This window comes from Lathamus discolor, chromosome 4 (genome assembly GCF_037157495.1).
Source record: "Lathamus discolor isolate bLatDis1 chromosome 4, bLatDis1.hap1, whole genome shotgun sequence".
Classification (NCBI taxonomy): Eukaryota; Metazoa; Chordata; class Aves; order Psittaciformes; family Psittacidae; genus Lathamus; species Lathamus discolor.
In genome coordinates this window covers 22130472-22154814 of record NC_088887.1, presented here as the reverse complement: position 1 = coordinate 22154814, position 24343 = coordinate 22130472, and the positions used below count along the sequence as shown (strand labels likewise).

General features: G+C 43.5%; 1 protein-coding gene across 7 annotated transcripts; it reads left to right on the top strand.

The window, feature by feature from the left end:
- The first annotated feature begins 3800 nt into the window (after window positions 1-3800).
- On the top strand, window positions 3801-22037 carry LOC136013168 (lymphotactin-like). 7 transcript variants are annotated; one of them, XM_065676639.1, is made up of 5 exons: window positions 3801-3958; window positions 17019-17130; window positions 17516-17708; window positions 20251-20368; window positions 21084-22037. In XM_065676639.1, the coding sequence occupies exons 3-5, from the start codon at window positions 17639-17641 to the stop codon at window positions 21187-21189; spliced, it is 294 nt and encodes a 97-aa protein (XP_065532711.1). In that variant the 5' UTR covers window positions 3801-3958; window positions 17019-17130; window positions 17516-17638; the 3' UTR covers window positions 21190-22037. The 7 variants fall into 7 exon arrangements, with proteins under 7 accessions (XP_065532711.1, XP_065532713.1, XP_065532715.1 ...); XM_065676641.1 differs by having other exon boundaries at window positions 3801-3970; window positions 17022-17130; XM_065676643.1 differs by lacking the exon at window positions 3801-3958 and adding an exon at window positions 4162-4319 and having other exon boundaries at window positions 17022-17130.
- Window positions 22038-24343: the final 2306 nt, after the last annotated feature.

Sequence of the window (24343 nt, the reverse complement as noted above, 5' to 3'; positions counted from 1 at the left end):
CACTTGATTTAGGAAAATATGAGCACCAAACGATATAATTAAAGTCACTGAATTAAAAGACAATTTTAAGTTTACTGATATACTGATATAAAATTGAAGTGACATTTAGCTCCTAGTGGTAGGCTGGTAAAAAATTATTTAATCTGATGAAATTTCCTTCACCCTAATTTGAGAATAATTTGTGAAAAAGCTTCTGAAACTAATTTATCATATTAAGCATAATTATCATTAATATTATTTATCAAATAACTGTGGGCTAGCAATGTCTTATCCATAGATAATTTTCAGTTCTAAGAATCCAAAATTAAAATTTTGAGTTGAATTTTCTCAGTCTCAACTGTTCATGAGGTTAGGAAGTCATACTGCAATCTTCCATAAGCACAATTTTTAGGTTTAGTTTTCTGCAGAAATGCTTGGGTTGTGTGAATTTTTTTCCACTTGTATTCTCTACCTATTAGCCACCTTTGCTATTATGCCTCTGCTATTAGCTCTGGCAAATAGCCACACAGGAGATTGCTGAGAAGCAAGCAGAAACAGTATTGTGGGAACTGGAGTGAAAGTCCCTTTCTTTCAGAATATATCTGGACTAATGCTTTAATGCTAAATTGAAAAATTAAAGTGTAAAGCACTTCTGAACACTAGGCTATACTGAACGCAGAGGCAGCTGCCTTTCCCCAGTAGCAGTGCAGTATTTGTGCAGTTAGTATAGAAAATCGGCAGTTCTTTCAAAGTAAAGTGTGGGATAAATGAAGGTCCTTCTAAATAGTTGAATCAATGAAAGAAAGTAATTGTTCAAAGAAATCCACCCTGCAGAGATTTGGAGTATGCAGGAGAGTAAATGTAAATTAGAGTACGTACTATCCCCATACACAAAAGCTGTTATCTACACTTCTATGGTTTACCATTACAGGACAGCACCATTCAGTTTCTCCACTGAAATAAAAACAGACCATGAAAGACAGAAATTTCTATCACCATACATGATCAATTTAACCTCATGTATGGCATGTGAGACAGGCGAGAACTTGATCCTACTAGTTCATATCAGTATCAAGCTGCTCATAATTGAAGTGAAAGCAGGCTTGAAGTCTGCCGTAACGAGTGTCTCTTGTCTCTATATTTGCTATAGGGTGCTCCACGGTGCAGCCGAGCCCCTGACAGCATGCATGCTTCCATGAGTGTCCCTTGCTTAATGGTGTGAGAGCACCACTCCCCCTAAGCTGCCCACTTCCCATGGCCCCAAAACACCTGGCATCCCATATCAACAGTGCAGCAGGCCCCAGACCATGTTTGTTCAATCAAGCTATACTGACACAACATTAAGGCCATCAATAACTCACACTGAGAAAATTCCAGTTACAAGTTTATTTATAGGAAGAGTAGAGCTATAAATATCCCAGAGATAGGCCAAATACCATAAAAGAGCCTTTTCCTTCTCTCATTCCACAAAGCAACACCTAGCAATCACTAGTCAGTAAAAGATATTAATGAGGTGTTGTTTCCTGCTCATTGAGTAGCTGAGTAAAAGGCCAAGGACATTTCCGCTTCTGGAATAACAGAGCTACAGCACTGAAGCACAAGGGCTAGGGGTTGCAATCAAGCATTACTAATGTGCTCAGTAGCTTAGGTATTAAGTTCACTAAAGAATAAAAAAGGCATGGAAAGAACACGTAGGCAAAATGTAATGGATAGCCACAGGTGGGAGGAAAAATCAGCTTTGAATTCTCCCTAGAATAATTTCTTGCATAAGACTTTATATAAGCTGACAGCCTTTCACATTCTCAGAACAGGATCCCAAAATTCACTGGCAAGGTCTGCACCCTCTGGTAAAAACGGCCCCAAGACTGCACTTGCTAACTACCATGCTGTTTATTATCAAGGAAAACGGGAACAGCCAGTTCCAGGTGGGGTCAGAGCACAGCTGCAACAGCGTTTGTCACCCAGTAGGTCAGCTTAGAACCCAGGCAGGCCTGGAGAGGCACCTCGCTCCCTTGTCTGTGAACTGTATGGAAAACAGGTATGCAAGCAGGGTCAGGAAGGGAAGCTCACCTTGACCAAAGCCTCTCTGGAGTCCAGGCTTTTAAAGAAAGTGGGAAAAATGCAGCGAGCTCTCTGTGCCTCCTGAAATTGCCACTCTGCAACAGTACACATGCAGGCAAAACCAGCCAGCACCAAAGTAGCCGGGTAAGCTAGTGGTGTGTAAGAGCACACGCTTACTTACCAACAGCCCCAGAGAAGCCTGATGTCAAACAGAATACTCTAAGATGAAAGGAAAAACTGTGAAGCCTGTCCAGCTTTTGCCATGTGAATACATTTTTTTGCTCCAGGGTGCCTTTATGCATTTCAAGCCATCCAGTTGTTTTTATGGACAAGACCTAGATTCACCATGTAATTTCAAAGTGAGTGAGAGGAGAAGCAGCAAGTGAAGGTATAAGTTTGGTTTCCCATGCCAGGCTAACACTCATTTAATTTTATTCATTAAAATACAATGAATTTGGTTGGTTATCCTATACCCGTATCATATGCCCAACTGAAGAAACAAGGAAACCATAAACCCAGCATTATTTTAGAGCAGTGCCCAAGGGATTTGCCACCTGACATTCAACATTTGCAGAATTCCTGCTATAGTGAGGACACATTTCCTAGCTTTGTTTCCCTACTCACCCAGGAGGTGAGCACGCAGTCCTTCATGGAAGAGGGGGGTTTGGTTTGTGCTTTACATTCCAGGGGAAATAAATCCTTCCTGCAAGATCTTGAAGAAAATGCTGATCACATGAGCACACCCCTGAATACTCCAAATTCTCAGCACAGAAAAGGAAATCTCTCCTTTGATGGAAAAAGTGACATGATTTTTTAATTTAACCTCGTGATTTGGCTTCTAGGAGTTCAGGATTGAAAAAGTTGGTTATCATGTACCCAAATCTCTTAAAAGCATATATTTTAAATAAAAGAAAAGAAGAAAGTAACGATATCCTCACTGGGCGGATATAGCCAATATAAGCAGCATGCAAGGGGTTACAAGAGGAAATCGGAAGTACACACACAAACCCAGATTTTCAGAATACTTCTGTAATGCTTTCTGAAACAAAAAAGACAAGCCTCTTTCTTTGCATAAAGGACAACTGCAATGACACGGTGTGGAATCTCTCAATCGAACCTACTGCCAGACAGGAAGGAAAACCAAAACCTGCCTGGAAAGAACCTGCTGTGCAACCCCTCTGGAAGGGCAGAGAGGTGTCATCCCTGCACGCGAGCTGAATCCCCAGGTGTGAAACAGAGGGTAACAGAGACAGGAAGCCTTTAGAAATGTCCCAGGTGATCCTCACAAAGTCAGGAGCTTCATTTACCTCACCAGTTCATATTTCCAGTAGGGAATATTATTTACTCTTTCATAACATAGACTATAGCAGACTTTCAGAAATATTCCTCAGCTTAATCCAGATCAGGTTCCAGATGTGCTTAAAAGCTTTCACAAGCCAACATTTCTTGTTTCTGAACATGAACAAATTAACAGCTGAAAAGTACCCTTGATCCCATGGGTCAAGGATTTTGAAGTGCCAAGATGTAAAAGCATGGATAACTTTGGATAGACAGGTTGTTGTTAGTTTGAACCCAATCACATAACCCAGATGGTCTGGGGAAGGCTCACTGTTTAACAATTACAGCAAAGCAGGGAAGCTCAGCTCCCGCGAGGGGCTGACTCACAGGGGGCGGAGCCAGGAGGAGCGGCACCAGCTGGGAGTGGCTAAAAAACCTTCCCAGGGAGCGCGGCGAACAGGGCCGGCAAACAGAGAAGCGTCGAGGCAGAGGGTCGAGGCAGTTTGCGCGGGCAGGGAAGCGTTCCAACCGCCTCATCGAGAGGACTCGCCTGGAGTACAGGAGGGGGAAGGGGTGCTGAGAGACGTAGACGGATTGATTGACCGGATAGATCATGGTTACAACACGATCGAAAGCTGTAGTGAGTACTAATGTGGGTATCCAGACTGAGCCTTCCTGCAGGCATGCAGCTGTGCAGGTCTCTGGCTGCAGTGAATGTCTGAGCCTGGCACTTGTATTGGAGGGAGCCAGTGACACTGCTTGTGTTCGCTGTGAGCAAATAAATGACCTGCTCAGGCAGGTGGCTGAACTGAGGGAGGAGGTAGAAAGGTTGAGAGCCATTAGAGAGTGTGAAAGTGAAATAGATTGGTGGAACCACACCCTAAGGCAAGGGCAGAGGGAAGTGGTTCAACAACCTATGGATCCCCTTCCCTCCTACCATCAGACAGAAGGAGAGAGCTTAATGGACAAGGATGGATGGAGGGAGGTGCCTCCTCGGAGAGGTAAGCGAAAACCCTCACAATCCCTTCCTCCCTCCCAATTGCCCTTGAATAACAGGTACGAGGTCTTGGAAATTCAGGGCCAGGTGAATGGAGATGGTGAGGCAAATCTATCTAGTGAGTCACCCAGGGCTAGTCACTCACCCACATACCTCAGAACTTCCCCAACCAAGAAGAAAAGAAGAGTAATTGTGGTGGGTGACTCCCTTCTGAGGGGAACAGAAGGGCCCATTTGTCAACCGGATCCACCCCACAGGGAGGTCTGCTGCCTGCCTGGGGCTCGGATTAGAGATGTTAAAAAGAAGCTCTCTGAACTGGTGCAGCCGTCTGACTACTATCCACTGCTGGTTTTTCAGGTTGGCAGTGACGAAATTATTACGAGGAACGTAAGGGCACTGAAGAGAGACTTCAGGGCCCTGGGACGGCTGGTTAAAGGGTCTGGAGCGCAAGTGGTGTTTGCCTCCATACCTGTTGCAAGCGAGGGTGAAGGGATATATAAGAAGACTCTGCAGGTTAATGTATGGCTACGTGACTGGTGCCAAAGGCAGGGGTTTGGGTTTTTCAGTCACGGGCTGCTGTATGGGACACCTGGTTTGCTGGTGACAGGTGGGATGCACCAGTCCCAGAGAAGAAAAAGGGTTTTGGGGCAGGAGTTAGCAGGGCTTATTGACAGGGCTTTAAACTAGTTATGAAGGGGGGAGGGGATTTAACTGGGCCTGTTGGGGACAAGCCCAAGAGGAACATGCTAGGGATTGAAGGATGGCGGGCTAAGGAGGACTATCAATCTCTTGTTTCACTTGTGGGAAAGGATAGCTTTTTAGACCCTGTCCCGCAGGGGGAAAAGGGTACTAGGACTGGCTCCCTGAAATGCCTGTACGCCAATGCACGCAGCATGGGGAATAAACAGGAGGAGTTAGAAGTCTGTGTGCAGGCTAAAGGTTATGATCTAGTGGCAATTACAGAGACATGGTGGGACAGTTCATATGACTGGAATGTGGTCATGGATGGCTATGTCCTTTTTAGGAAAGATAGGTCAGCGAAGCGAGGTGGTGGAGTTGCTCTTTACGTGAGAGAGCAACTAGAATGTATTGAGCTCTGTCCGGGGTCGGATGAGGAGCAAGTGGAATGTCTGTGGGTACGAATCAAGGGGCAGACTGGCACGGGTGATACAGTTGTGGGGGTCTATTATAGACCTCCTGATCAGGACGAAGGAGTTGATGAGGCTTTCTACAGGCAACTGGAAGTAGCCTCACGACTACATGCCTTAGTCGTCGTGGGGGACTTTAACTACCCCGATATTTGCTGGAAGACTCACACAGCCAGTCATTCACAGTCTAGGAGGTTCCTCGAGTGCATTGATGATAATTTCTTAATGCAAATGGTGGACGTACCAACTAGGAGAGCAGCGCTGCTAGATTTAGTACTCGCCAACAAGGAGGGTTTGGTCGAAGCGGTGACGGTCAATGGCAGCCTTGGCTGCAGTGACCATGAGATGGTGGAGTTTAGGATCCTGTGTGGGAGGAATAGAATACCCAGCAAAGCCACAGTTCTGGATTTCCGAAGGGCCAACTTTGGCCTCTTCAGTCAACTGCTAAGGGAAGTCTCATGGGAAAGTGTACTAGGCGGTAAAGGGGCTCAAGATAGTTGGTTAGCATTCAAGGACGGCTTCTTCCAAGCTCAGGATCGGAGCGTCCCAATGAGTAGGAAATCAAGTAAGGGATCTAGGAGACCGGCGTGGTTAAACAAGGAGCTGCTGGGCAAACTCAAGTGGAAAAGGAGAATCTATGGATTATGTAAGGAGGGGCTGGCCGCTTGGGAGGAATATAGGACAGTTGTTAGAGGATGTAGGGAGGCAATTAGGACAGCTAAGGCCTCCTTGGAACTCAATCTTGCTAGTCGGGTTAAAGACAATAGAAAGGGCTTCTTCAAATACATAGCAAATAAAACTAACACAAGAGGCAATATAGGCCCACTGCTGAACGAAGTGGGTGCCCTGGAGACAGAGGATATAAAGAAGGCAGAGGTGCTGAATGCCTTCTTTGCCTCTGTCTTTACTCCTGCAGACTCTCCCCGAGGGCCCTGGATTTCTATAGCCCCAGAAGGAGTCAGGACAAAGGAGGAGTTTGCTTTGGTAGATGAGGATTGGGTTAGGGATCAGCTATGCAATCTGGACATCTGTAAATCGATGGGTCCGGATGGAATGCACCCACGGGTGCTGAGGGAGCTGGCGGAGGTCATTGCTAGGCCACTTTCCATCATCTTTGGTAAGTCGTGGGAAATGGGCGAGGTGCCTGAGGATTGGCGGATGGCAAAGGTCACACCAATCTATAAGAAGGGCAAGAAGGAGGACCCGGGTAATTATAGACCGGTCAGCCTTACCTCCATCCCTGGAAAGGTGATGGAACAACTTATTCTTGACTCCATCACTAGGCATATCAAGGACGAGGGGGTCATTAAGAACAGCCAACATGGTTTTATGAGGGGGAAGTCATGTATGACCAGCCTTATAGCCTTCTATGAGGAAGTCACTAGGTGGAGGGATGATGGTAGAGCGGTAGATGTAGTTTTTCTTGATTTCAGTAAGGCATTTAATACTGTCTCCCACAGCATCCTCATAGATAAGCTAAAGAAGTGTGGGCTTGACGATCAAGTAGTGAGGTGGATCGAGAACTGGTTGAAAGGAAGAAGGCAGAGAGTTGTGGTCAATGGCGCAGAATCTAGCTGGAGGTCTGTGACTAGTGGAGTCCCTCAGGGGTCGGTGCTGGGACCGGTGCTGTTTAATATTTTCATCAATGACCTGGATGAGGGAACTGAGTGCACCATCAGCAAGTTTGCTGATGACACAAAACTGGGAGGAGTGGCTGACACACCAGAAGGCTGTGCTGCCATTCAGCGAGACCTGGACAGGCTGGAGAGTTGGGCGGGGAGAAACTTGATGAAATTCAACAAGGGCAAGTGTAGAGTCTTGCATCTGGGGAAGAGCAACCCCATGTACCAGTACAGGTTGGGGGTTGACCTGCTGGAAAGTAGCGAAGGGGAAAGGGACCTGGGGGTCCTGGTGGATAGGAGGATGACCATGAGCCAGCAATGTGCTCTTGTGGCCAAGAAGGCAAATGGCATCTTAGGGTGCATTAGAAAGGGAGTGGTTAGTAGATCAAGAGAGGTTCTCCTCCCCCTCTACTCAGCCTTGGTGAGGCCGCATCTGGAATATTGCGTCCAGTTCTGGGCCCCTCTGTTCAAGAAGGACAGGGAATTGCTTGAAGGAGTCCAGCGCAGAGCCACAAAGATGATTAAGGGAGTGGAACATCTCCCTTATGAGGAGAGGCTGAGGGAGCTGGGTCTCTTTAGCTTGGAGAAGAGGAGACTGAGGGGTGACCTCATCAATGTTTACAAATATGTAAAGGGTAGGTGTCAGGATGATGGAGCTAGGCTTTTTTCAGTGATATCCAGTGATAGGACAAGGGGCAATGGGTGTAAACTGGAGCATAGGAAGTTCCACGTTAACATCAGGAAGAACTTCTTTACTGTAAGAGTGACAGAGCACTGGAACAGGTTGCCCAAGGGGGTTGTGGAGTCTCCTACACTGGAGATATTCAAGGCCCGCCTGGACAAGTTCCTGTGTGATGTACTGTAGGTTACCCTGCTCTTGCAGGGGGGTTGGACTAGATGATCTTTTGAGGTCCCTTCCAGCCCTTGGGATTCTGGGATTCTGGAGGATACAAATAATTTTTCTGCTCTGCTCCAGCTGAATATCTTTTTTTTCTTTCCAATTCCTTTAGTGGTCATGTAAAAGAGGGACAAATCCATGCATCACATAGAAGATGTGACAAAAAACATGCAACCCTTTTTGCACTTTGTGTAAGTGCTCTTCTTGTGTTCCCTTGCCCACACTGCACTAGGCAGGACTGATCTCATCATATTGAGGGGAATGACTAAAACCTCGTCTGGGCAGGTCAAGCCTATGATGAAAGAGGCTTTAGAAGTATCTATAAAGATAGCATAGGTCACCCAGTTCATTCAGAAGTAAGATCATTGTTTTTATTATTCTGCCCAAATCAAATAGCTGCCCATGCTCTGGCCTAGAAATTAGAATCATTCAAGTGCAGTGATTTGTAACCCTCTCCACATGCTCACCCCTAAAAAACTTGCCCTTGGGAAACAGACTCCACACAATGAAACCAAATCCACTGTCAGGCTTTCCTTAGTCCTATGTCCACACCCCTTAGAAGCAGCCCAGAGAACTTCCTTTTGCTGCTCAGAGTTCCCAGCACTGCAGGGTCTGATGTGCAAAATGCAAAAGTAGATGCTCCTGAACAGTCAGCCAGTAAAAGAGAGAGCTTCACAATCAGCCATTGTTACACGAACAAACCAGCACCGAGAGCCATTTCTCTCCCTTTCTGAGAGCATGGTACATTATCTCTGGCTGGTACACTCTGCTGATTTTTAACCACATCTGTTCTGCCTCACCAGTCTCCAGCCTTTCTGGGCTCCAGCTAGAGCTACCCACACAGAGCAACCAGAGTGCAAGAAGCCTCCAAGGCAAAACCAGCCATCAGGATAATGAAAGCGCAAAACCTGATTCTCACCTGTTTGAACTTGATCCTCCTTCCCCCTGCTTTGAAGATGCCTAAGCAAGGTCATGCCCAAAGTCAGCTGAAACTGAATAGCTGCAAGGAAAGGTCTGCTAAGGGGAAATGGTTTCAAGATCTTTTTCACACTTGAAAGAACCTAGCCTGATCCACATAGCCTGATCTGCATGACAAACGCTGCTGCAGAGAATAGCTGCTGGGAAAAGATACCTCCTTCTAAACTGGCAGTGAGGTACCAGCAGGCCAGGACAGGACCAAGATCAGTCTCTCTGGTCCCTGACTGGGAAGAATGAGGGGTGTTCACAATACGGCATACAACATCCAGTTTCTGTCCTCGCAACAAAATAAGCCAGCGGAAGTGGCCCTTGAAATCCATTTTTATTAGGCTGCATTTCCCCAAGGCAACCAAGACTCTAAATCCTTGACATTCCCTCCTCTTCTCTCCTTCTTCCAACACTTCTGTCCAGGGAGAGGAGGCTTAACACTTGCCTGCCAATTTCTCCTCTTTGCTATCTCTATTTTCCCCTAGTTCCTCAGGCTAGCTAATTCTACCAGGTTTAAGACCTGTTCATGGCACACCTTTCAATCTTTTCTTTCCCTAAGCTAAAACTTAAATCAGTAGAGACTAGGTAATGAGGGGGTAGATGACCCATTAAAGACCATGACTTATATGGACCAGACTGCAGCTACCCCTGTCCACTGCCAATTACAGTGTTCTCTGGAAGCTATACATTCCCTCCCTTTTCTTTCTTCTTACCTGCTATACACTGAGGTGGTGAGTCCTTGTAGTAGGACGGCACAGTGGCAGTGTAACACAGCCCATACTCCCTGCAGAACCTAGCTACATTACAAGCCAAGGTCTGAAGGAAGGGGGAACAGTCTCTGTGATTCACCTTGTCTCACCCCACTCAGAGAAGAAGCAAATGGACACACAAGAGCTGAGAGAAATCTGGCAGTGTTGGACCCTGATCCAGCTAATGAACTGTCAAGTTGATTTGCAATGGGAGCTGTGCTCCCCACCAATAAAAAACATAGGAATGAGATGTATTTAGTCACAGGGCATAGAAGAGACCAGGTGAGAGTATGAGAGTGTTCTGAGGCTGAAGAACAAATCACGATTATGAGGCTCAGCCAAGTCTCTGATGGAAGGACTGCAGCATAAATTTAGACACAGAGCCAAAGAGTTTCCAAACTTCCCAGCTCCAGTTCTCTGTGAGGGGACTCCTGCAGTTCTGCAAAGAGCACCAGATCTGCATGCCTCCTGCGGGCTTCACTGCCAAACAATTAAACATACATACAAATCTTACCTAAACATTAATAACCTCAGCAAATTGCCACTGAAAAATGTTACTGCTAACTCAAGGTGACAGGCTAACTCCTAATTATTTCACGGTACCTGTTTTCTAATGCCTATGAGACCTAGGCCATACAGTTTATTTTACAACAGAGCTCTATCCTCTGACAAGAGCACAGGAATTCAGCCAAGATGAGTAGTGCTGGAGAGCTACAATGCCCTCTTCACACCCCATTTGAGGAACAGTGCATTGCTACAGCACAGTATTTTTTTGTTTCCTCTTTTGTGATGGGAGAGCTAATTATACTTTCCAGTACTCTTACAAGTTTTTGAGAACCTCAGAAGAGAGATGTGCTATGCAAGGACATTCAGCACATTGGACATGCTTTCCTAGAGAGGCTGGAGGGCTGCACATGGGGCCACACTGAACCATGGGAGGGGTGGCAGTGGGGAGAATATAGTGGTCCATGACCATGCTCAAACCAGCTGAAGTGCAAGAAATATGATAACCATGGGAGGGAGCTCTTAATTTATTGCTGTCTTAGACACTATACGGGGAGGCTACAGCCCTCAGAGAAAGATAAAAGTAGCTTGCAAAGGAAAAGTGAAACAGCATTTAACCGTCACAGCCTGATCTCTGAAATGGCAAAGAATAAAATGAATGCTAACTTGAGGGGGGAGGGGGGAATTTTCCCAAGCCCTCTTGCCTCCCACATTGCATTAAGCTCACACTGCAGTGAGCTTGGCGAGTAATATAGATTGATGCATTTGTCCAACACATACTCCAAACTCATAGTCATTGTGAAAGGAGAACCCTACAGAATTAATAAACACCAAGGACTCTTTTAGAAAGTTCAGAGTGGAACATTCTCAAGAGTGGGTGTTTGCTGCAGGCCCCTGTAGGCTGAGCTCCTTTTTCCTTGCCCCTCTCATTTAAGCCTTCATTTGCAACAGTGACTCTCCTGCTGTTATGGGCTCACTGTGCAAATGGCTAAGGAAATATGAAGGCCAGATGAAAGGAAAACACTTCTCAGTGTGCATCTGCTTAAGGGTACAGCTGCATGAGCACCACGCTTCATTCCATAGGGCAGATGAGGATCATGTGCTGTGATCAGCTTTAATAAGTTCCCTAACACTCTGTGGAACAGGATGTGGCCCAAAGTTGTCAGATGATGGTAACCAGTGTGAAGCTAGACAATGTAACCAGTGCCGTGGTTAGAAAGTGTGATGGTTCTCCATCTGAGAGTGAAGTAGAAAAGTACCTACTCCACAGGCTACTGTAACTCTTTGAAGGAAGAAAAAAATACGCTCATTGGAAAAGAAAACCTGTGGATCTCTCCTGCAAAGGTTCTGCAATGATCAGTTCCTACCTTCTCTATTTAATTTTTCCCTGGAAGCTATAGGGGTTAGCATCATAACAGCAAATTAAAATTTGTCCAATATGTAAAACTCTATCATAAGCCCTCATAAATGTTTGGTTATCGAAAATGCATAAAGCATAATTTTTTTGTAAACACATGCATCTATTAGAAATCAACTATGTGGGGAAAAATGGAAAAATCAACCCCAAGGATTCCCTTTTGGAAAGTTCAAGAAGGTGACATTTTCAAAAAAAGGATTTTTGCATTATTCATCTGCCTTCCCTTAAATTTTTGTTGTGGTTTTTTTTTTTTTTTTTTTTAGTCCACTGCCCAACCAATGCTAAACAAAAGGCAGAAATCCCTACAATTTTTCCCAAATCTAGTGACTGAACAGGATAGAGACTCAACACAGTGCCTCCACTGTGGGGAAAAGCCAGCAGAACAGGGGTAGTCAACACATGCAAACTAGGCAGCCACACGCACGCAGAGAACACGCATGAATCTCTCTGGCACATGAAAACACATGCTGAAGAGTTAGAGTAATTCTTGGGTGGAGGCAGGAGAAGTTAGCAGATAAAGGACTGAAAGTTGAATCCAGGGTTACTCGTCCTGCTACCTGGAACCTGCTGGTTTATTTCTGATTCTGTTTTACACAGCCCCCCGTCCATTAAAAGGTGCATTAAAATGACATGACTGCAAAAGTATTTAATGGCAGTGACAAGAAAAAGTCTGTGTAATTGTAAATAATAGCACATGCACAATAGATGAGAGTGAGGCATATCACTGATGTGTGTTCTCATTCCTGTAACTCCCCCTTTCCCATAACAATCTTAGCTCTTCAACATATTCCCTGTGATGGAGCAAAGGAATCCAAATGCATATAGATTGGCTCTCTCCAAAAGCATGGGCTCTCTCCAAAGCATGAATACAGTTGAAAACTGTTCTCCACTGAGAAAACATAAACATCTGAGCTTCTTCATTTTTCTAAGGAAAGCTCAGGTTTACCCAGAAGCAGCATTTTGGTTCCCATCTCTAGTGCCTTACAGACACTGCCTATCCATGGTTAACCAAGAAATATGTTTATTCATCACACAATAGGCTTGATGCTTCTCCTGAAGACTAACATGGTAAGACTTGGTTCCCACATCCCTGATCCTACAGATAGGGAGTGCACAGGAGGAAGTGCTAAACAAAATCTGCATTCTCTGTTTCACATGAGATCTGAGGAAGAGAAAGCAGAAAAATAAACAAAACAAGCAAACAACAAAACAGAACAAGGAAGGAAAAAAAGCAATAGGATGGGCTGAGAATACTTCACAAATTCCCAAAAGTATTTGGTTCCTGTTTCAGCATGTACAGCATTTAGATACTTTCACTGAACTCAACTATAGTGACCTCTGTGATTCTCTGCAGTAACAGCATTTCACAGTGCTTAGCCAGCTTCCTGCTATGCACCTTATAAAGAACCAAAACGCACAAGACCAAGATTAGGATCAGAGTCTTCCTCCTGTAAAATCTTGGGTGACTGCATAGAGACTCATTGAAAAACAAAACAACACTGAATGAGAGAAAGACCAAAGAATACTACATTCATGTCTAGTCAGCTTAAAACATCAACAAAACAGGCACATGGCTGCATACAGCTAACTGTAGACTAGAGTGTAGAGTAGCCTTTATATGTTTGGTTCAAGGTCCCTTTCAAACCAAATCATTCTCAGTCTAATTTTATGGATCTGAATGCTACAAGTTGGATGAGTAAGGAAAGATTTTGATACAACTAACTTATTTAAGAGCACATGAGACATCAAGGGAGGAGCACGTCAGCAGAACCAGGGAAAAGCTGGCAGGAAGAGCTGGCAGTATGGTAGTGGAAGCATATGGTATACAAGCAAAAACTCTATTATGATTCAGAGAAAGAATTGTTAGTAGGCTTATGTTTCTAAAGGAGGAGTTCTGCCAAAACCAGCACAAAACAGAGCAGTTAACACAAATGGGATTTAAGTGATTAAATTATATTGAAAGTCGTCTCTCAGCTGTGATGTGAGCACCCAGAAAGTATTTGTTTCTACTCCATTACAATAGGAATGAAAAAGACTAATATAAACTGCTATTTCACTTACCTGTGAAATCAGCAGGAAATCTATGGAGCAAAGGTGACACAGAGGAATGGGGAGAAGGAAAGTCATATATATATATATATATGGGGGTGGAGATCACAGCTGGATGTCACTTCCTGGTAATTCTTAAACCAGTACTCCAACTGTTAAGAAACAACACAAACCCAGAATACATTAGGGTTAGATTTATCCCACCTAACTTCACTCACTTACCATGTCTGGCATAAGATACATGCGAATACTGCTTTTGTAGATAATAAGAGACAGACATGCACCTCCTGAGAATGACATCACCCACCCTAAAAACAGTTGTCAGGGATACAGATGGATCTAAGATGAGGTTCTTAAGTCCCTTCTTAAAGTCACTGAATGCCCTGATTTATTCTTCAAAAGTGACAGTGACCTGCCAGCACATCTTCGAGTTTTGAGCTCCTTGAGCTTCCTGTTGCTGTCCTCTCCAAGGGCTGTGTGTCCCAGCCTGTCACCATGATGTAGTGGAAGCCCAGGAAACTAAATCAAAGCCTGTGGTTTTCTGCACGCAAGCAGCCTGCAAAGGTTAAACACTGATACAACTATACATCCATACCTACAACATCTGCTGTCTGGACCTGCTTTCTTTCAGCAAAGAGCACATGTGTTAAACACGGGATGTGGAGGGGAGGAGAAGGGGCAATTCTCATGGCTCACACATTGTACCTGCAGCCAAGGGCATGGGAAGCATCATGGTAAAGTTAGCCATCTTTACCCAGAATTCAGGCTTTACAAACAGATCCATAATAATATTCCATAATTTTATTTAACAAATATTTCATTTAATTCCATACAATTCCATAATCATACCACCCATTTTGTCTGTGGATGTATCACAAGCTGCAAATTATCACTTTACTCCAGAATGCTTTGAAAGCAGCTTGTGATGAGTGAGCCATACAAGGAGGCAGTCAAGCCCCAGGACAAGTATCATTAGCATTCAGCTTAACCAGAGCTGAGAAACAGTAATAGGAACATACTTTGGACACTTACTAGCTATCTTTTCAGTATGACTTAGCAGCGGGAAAACAGAAAGGCTATACAACTGATCATCTTGCACTAAGCTTTTGCCATAGCACAGAGACAATGCACACTGGTGTTAGGGTACATGCAAAATGAGCCTTATACCAATATTAGAACATGGGAGATCACCCAACTTCCACAGACAGGGTTGTAGGACTCCAGCCCACAAAACTCCTCCAAAACACAGACTTCACTGAACATAAGCTAGCTACACAGAACAACAGCCTAGAAGGCCACAGCAAACAAGAACTACAGAGGGGAAAAACTTATCACAGGGCAATTTTTTTCATCCCACCTTAAGAGTGGTGGAAAACTGAAGAAGCAACAGGCTTTCTAAGGACACCTCAAGGTTGACAGGATGAGAAAGTTGGGGCTGCTCAGCCTGGAGAGGGGAAGGCTGTGTGGAGACCTCATAGCAGCCTTCCAGTATCTGAAGGGGGCCTATAAGGATGCTGGGAAGGGACTCTTCATTAGGGACTGTAGGGATAGGACAAGGGGTAACGGGTTCAAACTTAAACAAGGGAAGTTTAGATTGGATATAAGGAGGAAGTTCTTTACTGTAAGGGTGGTGAGGCACTGGAATGGGTTGCCCAGGGAAACTGAATGCTCCATCCCTGGTGGTGTTCAAGGCCAGGTTGGACAGAGCTCTGGGTGACATGGTTTAGTGTGAGGTGTCCTTGCCCAGGGCAGGGGGGTTGGAACTTGATGATCTTAAGGTCCTTTCCAACCCTAACTATTCTATGATTCTATGATGAATCTACAACTCACAAAGCTTCTGTTGGAAGGACTGACTTTTTCTCAGCTGGCTCATGCTCAATACAGCTCGTGACTCTTCCACTCAAAGCTGTAGACAGTGACTGTATGCATACATGTACATACTATATCAGTGAGCAGAAGTGGGGGAGCATCTCTTCTCTTAATGGGGAGACACCTTCTCTCTAGCATCAATGGCAAAGTTGCTATCTTGCATCTCAAAGCTGACACGTACCAAAAAATTAGAACATCTCATTTAAGGAGTGATTTCAGGTAGTGTTCAGCAAAACACAAGTCTGCTATGCTGCTTGGCCACAAACTAGACAGAATTCCCAGTAGTGCTGCTGAGGTTGGTATGGTTACTCCCCTGTGAGGCATCAGGCACGTTCTTTAGGGGCTTTGGTTGAAGCTCTGGCTACCATTTTGTTGCAACTTTATTAGGGTTGCAAGTGGGTTTAGCAGGCATTCAGGGAAAGCAGCAAGTGCCTTACACCTGCTTAATGTTTACTTTTGCCACTGCTTTTTTCCTAGGTTGCATGGTATATGTAAGATGAGAGAGTCAAACTAAAAGGAGCAAAGAAAGTGCATGTATATACAAGTGAACCAAGCAGCATCTTCTCTACCTGCAAGACCTGCAGATTGTTCCTGGGGTTACAGACCAGCTATTACAGCCTAGGAGTCAAGTGTTATAGCTCAGTTCTTAGCTCAATCTTAATTTGCCTGAGGAATCTTAGGCAACTAACTTCCACATGCTGTGTTTCCCCATGCAAAGCAATTAACATTGATGTTATTAAGAATTTGGAAAATTGGAATTAACCAGCTGAGGTGAGGCCTGGAGGTAAGAGCAGGGGAAACTTCAGACTTGCATGAGGGACACCTGCTCGAGGCTCTGCCCTGACAGCTATCTGCATCACTGTGTCACAGTCTCAGGCATCAGGCAGCCTGGTGCTTACCCGTCAACACCAGGCCCCCTGGGTCTTTTTCTACCAGGCTCCAGAGTGTAAAGCATGAGAGGACATTTCTGCTCAGAGGCTCTGGACAATGACGCTGGGACAGGTGCTGCTTCGTGGGTGGTCTGGAGGTCCACAGCTTGCTTGGAAAATATTTGCAGGTGCTAAAACCACTGCTATGCAGCAATGTTGTCCAGTAACTCAAACCACTTTACTGCAACATAGAAAGGACACCTAAACCTGGGTAATAGGACTAGCACAAGCAAAAAAAGGAGAATTTTTATAGAGGTACAATTGGAATAAGTTGACAGACCTGTTATCAACACCATGTTTGCAGAGAAGTGCAATGAACTGTTTTCTTCATTCTTATAAATTGTGCCTCTTTGCCTGGTTACTTTCAGAGGCTCCATTCTTTATACTAGAAAGACCATGCCACAAAACAAACAGACAAAAACCAACCAAACAAAAAACTTAAGAAACCTTCATTCTTCTTTGAAACCATGTATTTTAGTTACGTCTGACTGGCAAGAGGGCTAATGGATCTGGCTCTGTATGTAAAAGTGTGTTCACTCTTCCTTTTCCCAGCAGTGATATCAGCTTTGGCCATACCAAATGATGGAGAAAAAAAGAAGAGTTTCGACAAACTCCACCACACATAGGAAATAGGAGTGATAGCCTGCCAAAGCTACACATTAAAGTAAGCATCTATAACCACTACAGAAAAAGCCAAGGAGTTTTTGTTTCCACCATCCTTTAACTCAGAGTTCCCCTTTTAAGTGGTCCATTGTCAAAGAGGTTGCTCTGAAAGTTACTCTGTGCCTCTCTGGTGCAGCTCAGCTACAGCTCTTAAATGGAGGTGTGAAGGGACAGGAACATTTGATAAAGTTTCCACTACAGAACAAGAGCTCTCACTTTTTGCAGCTTGAAATAAACCCTACCTGCAACACAGAAGCAAGTGCGACCACAGCAGGGTTTGTGCAGGAAAAACCTTCACAGGGGGGCTAGTGAAGGATGGGCGGGGGAAAGGAGGTGGTTCTCTGTCACCAGAAAAAGTACTGCCACTCAATTTTTTCCACTTCCAGTCAGCCCCACCATGACGCCCCAAACGTGAACACAGGAACTGACCACCGGCAACATATAAACTCTGTGAAAGAGGGCTGACAATAGCCACTTTCGGCCCTGCTGTGACAAAGAAGCCACCAGCAATGAAACTCCACACTGCGGCTATCCTCCTCATCTTCTGGCTTGGCATGCTCACTGTGCACGAGGTGAAAGGTAAGTTTACAACCCAGGAGGAAGGTCGGAGTTCCTCCACATTGCACCAGTGGTCTGATGAGCAGGATTCATTCGCAGCCAGAGCTGATTCATAAGAAAATGCACAAGAAATCCAGGTTAGAACCACAGGAAAGGCAGCTTTGTGGGAAATTTCATCTATGTCCTGCCAATTAGAGGTTTGCTTCTGCTTTAATGCAAGGAGAGTTTCTGTGCTTGGAACACTTAAAGGGTTTCTGTGCATTATTCTCTCTCTGAAAATAATGAAATCTTGAAGACACAACGTCTTTTAACCTCAGTGATGTCATATAAGCAATGAGGTCTATAGGTTAATAACATTTTATGCAAAATATTTCTTGAATAAGATGTACTTTTTTTTTCTTTTTCCAGATATGCTACTTTTATAAGGATTTTTATTATAATTTTTTTTCTTGGTCTTTCTCTAGCTATATAGGCTTAATCCCTCTAATGCCACTGTTTAAAAAAGTTCTTCCAGTTCTGTATCACATATTGCCTATTTGCTTGTTTCTAGCCAAATATTTTAGTTCAGGCAGGCAAACTATGAACAAAAACTGCAAAGGAGAGCAATGGATTTGTACAAGGTCTTTTCTGTCTTCCTGATTTCATACAATTTATCATCTTGTTTGAGACCATTTACAGGCATAGAGATGACCCATGTTTACCAGCCATGCTTTATATAACTTTGTCTACAGTGATGTTTAGGCCTGTGACTTTTGAGTTAGGTTATGCGTATCATGTGAAAACATACACACATGAGCACATCTTCTGATACACAATCAGATTCAAGAACACATAAAACACAAACAAAAATCACAGAAAATACTCACATGCAAGCTATATGCAAACCCACAAAAACATGCAAAGAGAAGCACACAGAAAAGGCATCTTCAGAAAGCCACACCAAAACCAAACCGAGACCTGCTAAGTGTTCTCAAGATTATGTAGCTACGCAGTGAGTAGGTTGACCTAGTACCCCTACAGCTACACCATACTACATTCTTATACGTTGATGAACACTACTGCTGTTCATCTCAGCAACATGTAGCTTCGATCACAGACTGCCAGTCTGTAATGTCATTCTTCAGGTTGCATAATTTGCCACAAATATCAGCAAGTCTGAAAAAGCACACTGAGGGGCGGTGCAAGGCATAGAAGATTAGAAAGAAGAATGATAAAAACAAAAAACAAAACAAAACATAAAAAACCCAAAACAAACCACCAGAAAAAAAGGACGTTATAGGTGTGGAGCAGTTTTGTTTTGTTTTCAGGCTTACAGAAGCTCTGCTGGTATTACCTGAATGTATTCCCTGCAGATAGTTGAGTAGCAGAAAGAATATTTCTAGCACTGCTAAGGATTGCTTGACTATCTTTGAGCTCTATAACACCACATTTTGAAAACCATTCTAGGCAGTAACGTACATATTGGTAATGAATCGCTAAAAAAACTACATTGTGTTGCTTGTGACCAAAGCAAGATCAGAAGAGATATTCCTTCAGGGAAACAAAATCCCAAGGATTAGCAACTCTGCTGGTACCTGTGCACAGGCTATGCTACAGCTTCTCCAAAGGCTGATGTGTGTTTGTCAGCTACTCCAATTATTTCAAACAAAAAAAAAAGGTCACAGATAATGAGATTATGTGAAGCAGGTTTTATATTTAGCAAGTGTTACCTCAACAGATCTTGGACTTCTCTAAAGCCAGTTTCTCTATAAAGTCTTTAAAAAGAAACTTGAGAATACCGCGGTGTTCTGTTTGTCCCCCTGTGCCTCCTCAAATGAATCTTTGATGGGTGGGAGAAAACCAGAAACTAGCAAGTGAGGCTTCTGGTTACATATACATATAGTTTATCTCACTTAAATGAGTTAATCATCAGTGCATTTCCCTGAAATGTATGAAAATCTTAGAGGAAAGAGAGAACTAAGTAACACATCATTACGAAACCAGGCTTCTAGCAAGAGTATGTAAGCACTCAGTCTTCTGACAGATATACCTCCCTTTCAACAAATTCTTAATTTTGGATGTCTAGTGTGAGACAAGTTTTGGATGCCCAGTGTGAGACAAGTAGCCTTGCTTTCCTTCACTTGGAAAGTAAGGGGAATTACTGATTTATTTTCAGATGGCATTTGGAAATCCACCCCGTAAAGGTGCCGATTCTAAGCACTGCTCCATAAGGACACTTACTTGCAGATGATACAGATCTAATTATGAATGATGCCAAATACTTTTTCTGCTATGGAAGCAGTGACTCCCTAGGGGCAGAATGATGTTACAATTGTTCAGGAGAACAGTCAAAGGTTAGTATCCTAACTGAAATAGCAGTAACACTTCAGAAATGATAGGATGCATGGCAAAAAATACCTGGACGTCTCCTGTATAACTGGGTTTCATGGCTGTACATCACGAGACACTCATGTTCTAACCACAACTGGAAATCTGCTGGAATTCATAATTTACTGAGTAACTGTGGCTAAATATCAGTACAGTATTGACTGCCTTTGCCATTTATCTATTTTTCCCATTCCAGGGAGTGCTGGAAGTCAGCCCATGCGCAGATTCAGTTGTGTACATCTGTCTCCACGGCAACTGAACATCCGAAATCTTGTCAGCTATGAAAAGCAACAAGTTCCAGTAAACGCCACCATGTAAGTATCCAGTGCACAGTTCACCTTCAGACTTGTCTAAGCAAACACACTACCGGGGCGAACAAAAAGGGCATCTAATGACACTTCATGGCCCAATTCACTAAATTTGGCTAGCTCAGATCACCCTTCCATGAGACAGTCACCTAACAGCTGAGGGAGTGAGGAGAGGAGTGGGCCTCTGAGAGGTGGGAGATGTTTGCTGCTCACAGACACTGGCAGAAATCTCAATGAACAAACAGCCAGATCTTTTGTGACTGGAAAATGGGGAAAATATCTCAGTGAGGGGTCAGGGTGGAGCAGTCAGAAGCCCAGTTGCACTGATTTGAGCTAAGGAGAAAGATCATGTGGTAGAGTTTGGGGTAACTCTGACTCCTGCTAGGAGATGTATTTGGTTTTTGATCTCTTGAGCATGCATTTTTATCAAATCTAGGATCATGCTCCTGGAAGGTACATGTGATGTAAATGTGCATCATGATTTCATATAATCTCAGAATACCATGCTCCCTTTTTTAAAGTCAATAAATATGCACATGACAATAAATAGGGAACTAATGTTGCTAACTGCTGTTATGTCAACTAACAACTACAAACTCCAGCATGTAATAGGGTTTTACCACATTGTTCCTCACGTTCTGCATAAAAAACAAGAACAGCAAATCTGGGTTTGGAGAATGGAATTTAATGGCCACCTGGTTTGTTTTCTTTCTTCCCATAGGTTTATAACCACAAAAGGTATCAAGATCTGCGTAAACTCTAATCAGAAATGGGTGCAGACTGCTATGAAGAAAATAGACCAAAAACGTGCCATCAAAGGCAAATAATCCTGTCCTAGGCAAGTATCTAAGGCCAGCTAAATGGAATCATCATCTGTGCTGTACATAACAAAGAATAAAGCCTTAGTATTTGCTTTTCATTCCTATTTATTAATTGGCAATAAAATCCCTGAAGAAACAGAAACTCACCAGTATTTCACTGTTTGAATGTCTGCTGACTTGTTCGTTTTATAGCTGGGCTCTGTTACACTGTTTATCTTCTGAAATGCTTGCTACTATTTATTTACAAATGAGTGTAGATACCTTCTCATCCTTGCTGTCCTGACCAGTATAGCATTTATAGGTGAATGGCAGACAGCTTCTCATACTGTAGGGAGGAAGATGACCTCCACAGAGCTGAATGAGCGTAGACCTCCATCCTGATGGAGGTCAGAGTGTTTTGCATTGAGTGCTGGGTTTGAGAAGGTGCTAAATAATTTAGTGGTTGCTCATACCTTTATCAGTAAAGTAATCTCATGCTTCAGGCTACCACATGATCAGTGCAATATTCAGGAGATGATCCTTGGGCCTTCCATTTTTATACACAGCATTGTACTAGTAGCTCAGTCAACAATGATGTATGGATATTCTCACCAAGGGATGATGTGAAATAGTTCAGTGTAACTCTGAAAGGTTACTTCACTTTCACCCTCATGTGAAACAAATCTGTAATTGTTTTACTTTTTTCTTTGCTTTTCTCTGAATAAGCAAGAATAAACCATGTCTAGAATCTGTATTTCACAAACTCCTAGTAACTCTCTGCCCTAGAGATCTGTGTATATGTAAATGCCTTATATTTTTAAAATTGATAAATTCTACTAACAGAAAGTTTTGAATTTTAATAAAGTTACTATAAACCTGGAATCAAATGGTATGTTTGCCTGCTTGTATGTAATGTAGATGGAGACTGTTGAAATGTTACCAAGATAAGAACTTTTGAGCAAGCCAGCTAGAGCTGACACTACTGCCAACTCATGACTCAGATTGTTCAAAAGATACCTGATTTTGAGCTTTCTACACCATATTCCAGCAGTAAAGCCCATTTTTCAGACAATACCTCTTCAGAATTTTGGGTACTTAGAAGTCAGAATTTATACGACACAAGGATGACCACCACATTATGAAAGCAGACACGGAAGAGCTCTGGGCAAAGAAGAAAAAACTGGTGTTGGAGGAGCTTGAGGGGTGGAGGAGAAGTGTAGGCAGAGAAGCTTCAGGAATAAACTTCCTCTTACAATACTGCATGTATGTAGCCTGCACTGCTGCTAAACTATGGGCTTCTAACCACAAATAACCTCTTAGTGATACATATGAAACTACAGCAATTCCAAACTGCACTACAGCAATAAGATCGTGTTACTCTAAAAAGCCAGTCTTTACAGTTCCCTGCTTTGGTCAAGTTTGAAGAGGAAATTTGTCTCGCTCGCATTTTGTCACAGCTCAGGCCTGTGTAGGGCAATGCATTTAGTTTTCACTATCCAGGACAGGTTATAAATGCTCAGGCAGAGAAGATAAGGATGACTGTATGCATAACCCTGCAGAACAGAGCCAAGGCAGGCTACTGAGCCTCCATTATATGAAGTTATGATTCCTTACTGACATTCTCGATACCAAGTACACTAGAAAAGAACTAGTTGTCGCTACAAACTTTGTAGGAAGAGCTTTACAGGTGGAAAGAAATGTTGAGATACGATGTTTCTGGAGTATGGCAATATATAAACTGGGGTTCATGCATTCTGAATCACCAATCTCAAGGCCCCTATCCCTTATAGACAACAGAAACACTTCTGTTCCCTTCAGCATCATCAGACTATCAGAAGGCTACAAAACCAGGTCTTCTATAAAAGCATTTTATGGGAAGCTCTCTCAGATGAGTATCTTCAGCTTTCACTGATCAAATTCATCCAGGACCAGAATTAACAAACATGCTTTTGGCAGGCAGAATTTTAATGCCTTCCTCATACTCAGTAGTATTTTATCCTGGAATTAATCTTGCTGAAGTGAATATCTTTTTTTTTTTTTTTTTAATTAGGAATATCACAAGCTAAGGATATACTAATTAACCATCACATAGCAATTAATACTTTATATCTGCTCACTCTCACCACAGTTCATAGCAAGATTAGTAACAATTTTTAAGAGTGAATTGTCCTACTTAATAATTACGTCTTGTTTGTTATACATTGCAAGATCTGTAATAAACCTTGTGTACTTCTTGGGAGTTAATTACTATAGGTGATTAGAGCTCTTAACATCTCTTCCTACTCAGCCATTAAACCTCAGGGACTTCCTTGTATCTCCTTCAACATTCTTTATCCCAGGCCTTGCTGCAGTCCCAGTTGTGTGCTATTTTTGTCATCTCTAGCTGTGTATAATCTGGAAGCTTATCTGTAATGGCACTGCTCCTGCCTAGCACTTTTCCCTGAGGTTCTCAAATTGCTTTAGAAAGAATGGAAAATATGATTAAACCTCCTTTTCACACACACACAAAAGGAAAGCTCAAAATGAAGAACTAGAGTGCTGCTCTTGTGTTGGAGGCAAGTAAGAACCATAGTCGCTGTCCCTCCAACACTCTTAAGAAACATCTCACATGGAAAAACAGAAAGTTTGGCTCCAAGTTACACCTGAAAACCTGAGGCTGTGGCTGCACTGATCTCCTACCTGCACCTTGCTATCCACCATTTCTTCTCCAAATGAGGCAGGAAGCAGGGAGCTTCCCTTCCTGCTCATCACAGAATCACACAGAATCACAGAATCCCAAGGGTTGGAAGGGACCTAAAAAGATCATCTAGTCCAACCCCCCTGCAAGAGCAGGGTAACCTACAGTACATCACACAGGAACTTGTCCAGGCGGGCCTTGAATATCTCCAGTGTAGGAGACTCCACAACCCCCCTGGGCAACCTGTTCCAGTGCTCTGTCACTCTTACAGTAAAGAAGTTCTTCCTGATGTTAACGTGGAACTTCCTATGCTCCAGTTTACACCCATTGCCCCTTGTCCTATCACTGGATATCACTGAAAAAAGCCTAGCTCCATCATCCTGACACCTACCCTTTACATATTTGTAAACATTGATGAGGTCACCCCTCAGTCTCCTCTTCTCCAAGCTAAAGAGACCCAGCTCCCTCAGCCTCTCCTCATAAGGGAGATGTTCCACTCCCTTA